Source organism: Colobus angolensis, unplaced genomic scaffold (genome assembly GCF_000951035.1).
Source record: "Colobus angolensis palliatus isolate OR3802 unplaced genomic scaffold, Cang.pa_1.0 Scaffold19, whole genome shotgun sequence".
Classification (NCBI taxonomy): Eukaryota; Metazoa; Chordata; class Mammalia; order Primates; family Cercopithecidae; genus Colobus; species Colobus angolensis.
The window spans coordinates 15,609,014-15,618,437 of record NW_012115043.1 but is presented as its reverse complement, the minus strand read 5'-3'; the positions used below and the strand labels follow the sequence as shown (position 1 = coordinate 15,618,437).

General features: G+C 34.4%; 1 protein-coding gene across 1 annotated transcript in view; it reads right to left on the bottom strand.

Annotated features, from left to right (window-relative positions):
• Positions 1 to 9,424, bottom strand: part of RFX7 (regulatory factor X, 7) — a 155,358-nt gene that overhangs the window by 80,935 nt on the left and 64,999 nt on the right. The window contains exon 2 of the mRNA XM_011940535.1: positions 5,250 to 5,283. Coding sequence (XP_011795925.1) covers positions 5,250 to 5,283 — 34 coding nt within the window. The remainder of the gene's footprint in view (positions 1 to 5,249; positions 5,284 to 9,424) is intronic.

Genomic DNA, 9,424 nt, shown 5'->3' with positions numbered 1-9,424 from the left:
CAAGACCAGCCTGGCCAACATGGTGAAACCCCGTCTCTACTAAAAATACAAAAATTAGCCGGCCATAGTGGCGAGTGCCTGTCATCCCTGCTACTTGGGAGGCTGAGGCAGGAGAATCACTTGAACTCAAGAGGCGGAGGTTACAGTGAGCTAAGATTGTGCCACTGCACTCCAGCATGGTCAACAAAAGTGAAACTCTGCCTCAAAAAAACAAAAAGTTGAATTTCTAGAACTGAAAAAATGTAAGATCTAGAAGAGAAAATTTGTTGGATGGGATTTATAGCAGATTAGATAGTTCAGTGGAAAAGAATAGGAAATGTGATAATATAGAAATAGAAACTATTAGTAAGTATAGAAAAATTGTTTGATAAAAATCTGCATGTGGCTGGGCATGGTTGCTCACGCCTGTAATTCCATCTCAAAGCACTTTGGGAGGCCAAGGAGGGGGGGAACCATGAGGTCAAGAGATCAAGACCATCCTGACCAACATGGTGAAACCCTATCTCTACTAAAAATACAAAAATTAGCTGGACATGGTGGCGCATGCCTGTAGTCCCAGCTACTTGGGAGGCTGAGGAAGGAGAATCGCTTGAACCTGGGAGATGGAGGTTGCAGTGAGCTGAGATAGCGCCACTGCACTCCCGCCTGGTGACAGAGCCAGACTTGGTCCAAAAAAAGAATCTGCATGTAACTATGATAAAAAAAAAAAAAAAAACTCTTAGAAAAATAGAAACAGAAAGTAACATGTTTAACCTGATGAAGAGTGTCCATGAACAAGCTAACGTTAACTTCGTATTATATGGTGAATGAATCACTGTTTTTTTCCTTAAGATCAGGAACAAGGCAAGGAAATTCACTCTCACATTTCTATTCATCTATCTGCCAGAGGTCCTAGCAGTACAATAAGGTGAGAAAAATAAATTGGCATATAAATTAAGAAGAAATTAAAATAATTTTTATTCGTAGATAATATGATTGAGTGGGAAGAAAATCTTAAAGGCTACATAAAAGCTACTAGATTTAATAGGTGAATTTAGCAAGTTTGAAGGTTACTAGATAACTATAACTATTAGCAATAAAACAATGGATAACAGAAATTTTTAAATGCCACACTCAGTAGCATCTAAAAACTTTAGTTTTAATAAAATGTGTACAAAACCTATACACAGAAAATAACAAAACACACTGAAAGATATTATAGAAGAACCAACTGAAATGGAGATACACCAAGCTCATGAATTAAAATTTGTTAATAAGACATCAATTGTCCCCAAATTGATCTATAAATTCGATGTAATCCCAATAAAAATCCAAGTACAACTTTTTTTAAAAGTAAAAATTGACAAAGTAACTCTGGAATTGTTATGGAAATGCCAAAAAAATATGAACCATTCATATTATCTGATATCAAGACTTTCTATAAAGCACAGTAAACAAGACAGTGTAGTGATGTTGTAAAGGCAGACACAGCAATCAATGGAAGATAAGAGTCTGTAAAAAGACCCACATAAAATGATTTTTGATATAGGAGGTGACTGGGGAGGGGTAGACTTGAATAAATGGTGCTGGACAACTGGATATCCATCCATATTATAAAAAATAATACTTGAAGTTCAATTTAAAGCAAACACAAATTTAACACAAAATGGTTCAAACATCTAAAAGAAAAACACTACGACTATAAAACTTCTGGAAGAAAACATAGTAAAATCTTTATGAGAAGATTGAGATATCTGCAAAAGGAAGTAAAGAGGTTGGTCAATCCTCCCTACAAACAACTATAAAATGACACAAAATGGTCAGAAACTAGGCTCTCGAAACCAACTATAGGCAAACAACATATTGGGAAGTGGTTAGTCATTAATGACTACTGAACTTTAGGTAGTAGTAACTGAGAAAGTCTTTATTACTCTTACTTATGGCTGCTACCATGACCTATCCCACATGGTTAGAATAGTAGTGTTGCTAGGATGAGGTAGCCTGTGTTTAAACACACATAGAAAAACACAATGACAATGGGTCAGACAACAGAAAATCTTAATAGAGAAACTAGGGCACAGATAAAGGTAATCAGAGAAAAAAGTAAATAGAGCTTCAGAGAGAAGAGAATAGTAATATCAATCATTTCAACATATGTGAAATGGGCATTTTAGAAGGGGAGGAGAGAATCAAGGGACTGAAAAAGTATATGGAAAGATAATGGCTGAAAACATCCCAAATCTAACTAATCTATGTGAGCTCAACAAAGCCCAAGTAGGACAAACATAAAGTGATTCACCATATACATAGTCAAACTGTTAAAAGTCAGAGAGACAGGAGAAGTGAATGAATGACAGAATGAATCTAAGATAAATCTTAATACCAACAAAAGAAAACTTAAGTACAGGAAGACATTAATATAATTAATGGCTGATGTCCAAAAGGCAATGGAATAGCATATTCAAAACAATCAAAGAAAAAACAAGCAAACAAAACTGTAAACCAGACATTCTATTTCCAGCAAAACTATCTTTTAAAACAGAAGGCAAAATAAAGACATTCATAGATCAACACAGACTAAGAAAATTCATTACACACAAACCTGTGGTAAAATAAATACTAGAAGAAATGCTTTAGACTGAAAGGGATCATCCTTGATTCCTCTGTTTCCCCTCCACATCAAATCTATCAGCAAGTAAGACCTACTAATTTTATATCCAAAAATGCCTTAAACCCCTCTACTTAAAAAAAAAAAAAAAAAAATCTTCCATTACTATCATCTGAGCAAGAGCCTTGAATTATCTACTGGACTTCTGCAATAGCCTAACTAGTTTTCCTGCTTCTACTCATATCCCCCCCGACCCCCTACACACAATCCACTGTTTCAACAACAGCCAGGGTATTAAAAACAAAAACAAAAAACAAAACTAGATTGCACTATTTTCTGCATAAAATCCTCTAATCAGCTTTCCATGCACGTAGGATACTACTTGCCAAGACTAAATATGTAATATATGAACTACTCCCTGCTTGAACTTTTCTATCATTCTCTACTTCCTTCCATAAGTTCCAGCACACTGGGATTCTACGTTCTTGAAATACCCCAAACTCATTCCCAGCTTCAGATTTTTTGTACCTACTGTTCCTTCTACCTCATGTGTGTCACCAGGAGATCGTGACTCAAGGCTGGCTTCTTACTACTCAGGTTGGCACTCAAATGTCATCTCCTCAGAGAAGCTTTTCCTGGCCACCCTATCTGAGGTTACCTTATCCACCATCGCTTGCCTCCCTTTCCCTTTTAAAAATTGTGGAATATCATTTATCGTTACCTGAATTGTAATGCTTAATTATTTGCTCACTTGTTTAATGTCTACCTCACCCAATAAAATAAAAGGATCATGACATGAGAGATCTTAGTATCTTGTTTATCACTATATGTCCAGGACCTAACACAATATTTTTAAATTACTGAGTAAAACTTTACATATATTCTAAAACTTACACTAAAATATAAACACTTCTGAACCTTTAAAAGACTTTAAAAAGAGTTTTGTTCTTATTTAGTATTTTATAAATGTCATATTTTATAATTTATACCAGTCTTCTGCCTCTTTTTAATGAAGAGAAAAAAGTGAGTAATCCTCCAAAGTTATCTCCAGTATTGCAAAGAAAGTGGGTAGCCATAAATAGACAAGAACTGTGTCTGTCTTGCTTACCACTGTACTATGGTACCAAGAACAGGGTCTAGTATATGGTAATCATGAAATAATTACAGAATGACACATAAACGAGACTCTTAAGAGTTGGAAGACAGAGGAAATGCTCTGGGGGTTGGTGGCAATGTGTTACCCCCTCCATCCCCAGTCACCACTTTTCTAGGTCTTAAGAGTACTCTTGAATATATCTCTCTATAACAGACTAAATTTCTTAAGGACATGGAATATGTCTTTTCTGTTTTGTATTCCTTGTGAGTAAAACTGGCAGACAGAGATGTTCAATAATTTTAATAATTTTTTGAATGAAATGCCAGAGCATTGGTGTCTTCATTTGTAAAAGAGAGGTAACAAGATTACCTACTTCAGAAGGTTATTGTAAGAGAAAAAAAAAAAACCCTCAAAAACCAAAAAACCACACACACACACACACACACACACACCCACACACACATACACACACACCCCAAAAAGAAGAGTAAGTGAAAGGAAAAAGAAAAACACCTCCACAAAGTCCTCTTTTAGCTAGCTATTAGGTTAGAAAAGTGAAGAGAACTGACTAAATTTCCTCTTCTCCTATAAACTATTCCTAAGTATTCAGCTACCTAGAGGATAATAAGCTAATAATAATATAAGCTAATAAGACATCTTACTATTTCAGCACCAGACACTGAAACAGACCACCACTACCACCACCACCACCACCACCACCACCACCACCACCACCAATAACAACATAGTCAGGTTAGCTTATAAGCAAGACCCAAACTTGGGTAAGAGAACTTCCCAACTCACAAGTAGGGAAAGAGAACTAACTATACTGACAATTTGGGGAATCTAACAGTACAGAGCCTTCATATATTCTAAAGCCTACAGGGTATCCTTTCAGTAGAGATTTTATGAAAGAAATCAGCAGTATTCCAGATGTCCCAGTAGCTGCAATGCTCCTTCCTTCACACGTTTAAAAGAAGACCTAAAAAACTACTACTATACTAACACAATCTAAATTCAACCTATTATTGTGGCTTCAAATCTTAAAAGCTGGCAACCCAACAAAAACTAATCCACTAAGCATCTTAAAAGCTGTTTTTGAAAACAAATTTTTACAGTTCTAATAAGTAGAATCTAAACTTAAACGATTATTATGGCTTAATTCCTACAGGATGCCAATAAAAACATGAAAAATACACTATCTCAACAAAACTAACCCATTAAACATCTTCAAAAACTTTTCTCTAAACGAATTCTTAGAGTTATTAGAATAGAAAAATACATATCCAGTTTAATTGTTTGTTCAAGCAATCTTTCAGTAAGAGCCAGTTAAGATTCAAAAACATGTAATTAACCTCAGATTGTGATTTTATTATTGATGAGATACAGGAAAGTATCTAGGTAGCTTATAAACAATTCACTTGAGGGGGCTGTAATTAAAATATCAAATTTTATTCACTGGAGTTAGATTATATTTAAAATCAATATTTACTACAAAATTGTATATTTTATATCATGGTAAAAACCTTACTGGAAAAGAACTTTAAGATTCGTTATTTCACTTACCAAAATGCAGTCCACTTTAGATTGTACAGTTTTGCTAAAAGAAAGAGAAAGTTAGGTTAGTAAAATGAAAAGTTTATTAACTATCTGCAATATTCTCAAAAAGATGTGATAATTTAGTCTTTCTTACTATGAAAAAATAAATACAGCTTCCTGGGATTGTAGCCTAAAACTGTTTTTCACAAAGCAAAACAAAAATCTATTTCCCATTCACTTTACTAAATTTAATCTTAAAGCACGGTCAAAATATTTCCTAAGTTTGTTTTGAATAAACAATTAAATTTTTAATTGTATATAAGTGCAGATTTATTACTATATTTACAAGTATGGCACAGAGCGTACAATAATTATGATTTTTACTGTCTGCCTGCCACTCTGGACAATAATTTGCTTAGCACTTAAAAGTCATAATGATGGACTACAATCTTTAACTGGTAAGGCTTGATACATAAAAGATTCTGTTCCCCCCTCTCTGTGTCAACACACACACACACACACACACCAGTAACAAGAATCCCTAGACATAAAAGCAATAATAAAAGATTAACTAATATAGTGATAAATTGGGAGGGCAGAAAAATACTTAGAAATAAGCAATACAATAAAGCCACTATATATCAATTTAACCGAACTACCGAATATAAGTGAACTGTTAATATATAACACAAATGAAGCCAGTATAAAATAATTTAAACAACTAACCTTTGGATTTTGTTATAACACATAGGAAAGTGAAAATGCAAAGAAATCGTGCAAAGTGTTCAGGAACAGTTAACACTCAATCTGTAAAAGATGTTAAAACCAAATTGTCTTCTGTAAAAAGTTATAAAGCCAAATAAATGTAAGCCAAAATTGGTTATTTGCCTTTGTATGTAGCCATACAGCTAAGCTATAATATATAAAAAAATTAGTGTTTAAATCTCATTTAACACAATCAATAACAAAATTTTATACATGTACCCAGATTTCAAATTTCATTTTCTAAACAATAAAATATGACTGGATTCAGTTTAATTGCAAAGTTCAGAACGACTAAAGAGAGCAAAAAAAGTAAAGAATAACCGTAGGTTAAGAGGGACTGAATTCCCCTTCCCACAATCCTACAAAAGATTTTTAGAGATTTTAAAATCTCCTTTTGGGATAACTTGTATAAGTTTTAATTCATTGGCACCTAACTTGTGCTATTTTTCTCTCTTCTCAGTAACTCCCAGTTTACTCTGAAATCTGAGAGTAATCTATAGATTAAGAATTGCTGCTAAAAAAGTAATATATCCACGATCCAACCATCTCTCATCACCTTGATCTAAACAGTCATCATTGGCCAGGCGTGGTGGCTCATGCCTGTAATCCTAGCACTTTGGGAGGCCGAGGCAGGCGGATTGCCTTGGCTAAGGAGTTCGAGAACAGCCTGGGCAACACGGTAAAACCCTGTCTCTACTAAAAATACAAAAATTAGCTGGACATGGTGGCGCATGCCTGTAGTCCCAGCTACTTGGGAGGCTGAGGAAGGAGAATCGCTTGAACCTGGGAGATGGAGGTTGCAGTGAGCTGAGATAGCGCCACTGCACTCCCGCCTGGTGACAGAGCCAGACTTGGTCCAAAAAAAGAATCTGCATGTAACTATGATAAAAAAAAAAAAAAAAACTCTTAGAAAAATAGAAACAGAAAGTAACATGTTTAACCTGATGAAGAGTGTCCATGAACAAGCTAACGTTAACTTCGTATTATATGGTGAATGAATCACTGTTTTTTTCCTTAAGATCAGGAACAAGGCAAGGAAATTCACTCTCACATTTCTATTCATCTATCTGCCAGAGGTCCTAGCAGTACAATAAGGTGAGAAAAATAAATTGGCATATAAATTAAGAAGAAATTAAAATAATTTTTATTCGTAGATAATATGATTGAGTGGGAAGAAAATCTTAAAGGCTACATAAAAGCTACTAGATTTAATAGGTGAATTTAGCAAGTTTGAAGGTTACTAGATAACTATAACTATTAGCAATAAAACAATGGATAACAGAAATTTTTAAATGCCACACTCAGTAGCATCTAAAAACTTTAGTTTTAATAAAATGTGTACAAAACCTATACACAGAAAATAACAAAACACACTGAAAGATATTATAGAAGAACCAACTGAAATGGAGATACACCAAGCTCATGAATTAAAATTTGTTAATAAGACATCAATTGTCCCCAAATTGATCTATAAATTCGATGTAATCCCAATAAAAATCCAAGTACAACTTTTTTTAAAAGTAAAAATTGACAAAGTAACTCTGGAATTGTTATGGAAATGCCAAAAAAATATGAACCATTCATATTATCTGATATCAAGACTTTCTATAAAGCACAGTAAACAAGACAGTGTAGTGATGTTGTAAAGGCAGACACAGCAATCAATGGAAGATAAGAGTCTGTAAAAAGACCCACATAAAATGATTTTTGATATAGGAGGTGACTGGGGAGGGGTAGACTTGAATAAATGGTGCTGGACAACTGGATATCCATCCATATTATAAAAAATAATACTTGAAGTTCAATTTAAAGCAAACACAAATTTAACACAAAATGGTTCAAACATCTAAAAGAAAAACACTACGACTATAAAACTTCTGGAAGAAAACATAGTAAAATCTTTATGAGAAGATTGAGATATCTGCAAAAGGAAGTAAAGAGGTTGGTCAATCCTCCCTACAAACAACTATAAAATGACACAAAATGGTCAGAAACTAGGCTCTCGAAACCAACTATAGGCAAACAACATATTGGGAAGTGGTTAGTCATTAATGACTACTGAACTTTAGGTAGTAGTAACTGAGAAAGTCTTTATTACTCTTACTTATGGCTGCTACCATGACCTATCCCACATGGTTAGAATAGTAGTGTTGCTAGGATGAGGTAGCCTGTGTTTAAACACACATAGAAAAACACAATGACAATGGGTCAGACAACAGAAAATCTTAATAGAGAAACTAGGGCACAGATAAAGGTAATCAGAGAAAAAAGTAAATAGAGCTTCAGAGAGAAGAGAATAGTAATATCAATCATTTCAACATATGTGAAATGGGCATTTTAGAAGGGGAGGAGAGAATCAAGGGACTGAAAAAGTATATGGAAAGATAATGGCTGAAAACATCCCAAATCTAACTAATCTATGTGAGCTCAACAAAGCCCAAGTAGGACAAACATAAAGTGATTCACCATATACATAGTCAAACTGTTAAAAGTCAGAGAGACAGGAGAAGTGAATGAATGACAGAATGAATCTAAGATAAATCTTAATACCAACAAAAGAAAACTTAAGTACAGGAAGACATTAATATAATTAATGGCTGATGTCCAAAAGGCAATGGAATAGCATATTCAAAACAATCAAAGAAAAAACAAGCAAACAAAACTGTAAACCAGACATTCTATTTCCAGCAAAACTATCTTTTAAAACAGAAGGCAAAATAAAGACATTCATAGATCAACACAGACTAAGAAAATTCATTACACACAAACCTGTGGTAAAATAAATACTAGAAGAAATGCTTTAGACTGAAAGGGATCATCCTTGATTCCTCTGTTTCCCCTCCACATCAAATCTATCAGCAAGTAAGACCTACTAATTTTATATCCAAAAATGCCTTAAACCCCTCTACTTAAAAAAAAAAAAAAAAAAATCTTCCATTACTATCATCTGAGCAAGAGCCTTGAATTATCTACTGGACTTCTGCAATAGCCTAACTAGTTTTCCTGCTTCTACTCATATCCCCCCCGACCCCCTACACACAATCCACTGTTTCAACAACAGCCAGGGTATTAAAAACAAAAACAAAAAACAAAACTAGATTGCACTATTTTCTGCATAAAATCCTCTAATCAGCTTTCCATGCACGTAGGATACTACTTGCCAAGACTAAATATGTAATATATGAACTACTCCCTGCTTGAACTTTTCTATCATTCTCTACTTCCTTCCATAAGTTCCAGCACACTGGGATTCTACGTTCTTGAAATACCCCAAACTCATTCCCAGCTTCAGATTTTTTGTACCTACTGTTCCTTCTACCTCATGTGTGTCACCAGGAGATCGTGACTCAAGGCTGGCTTCTTACTACTCAGGTTGGCACTCAAATGTCATCTCCTCAGAGAAGCTTTTCCTGGCCACCCTATCTGAGGTTACCTTA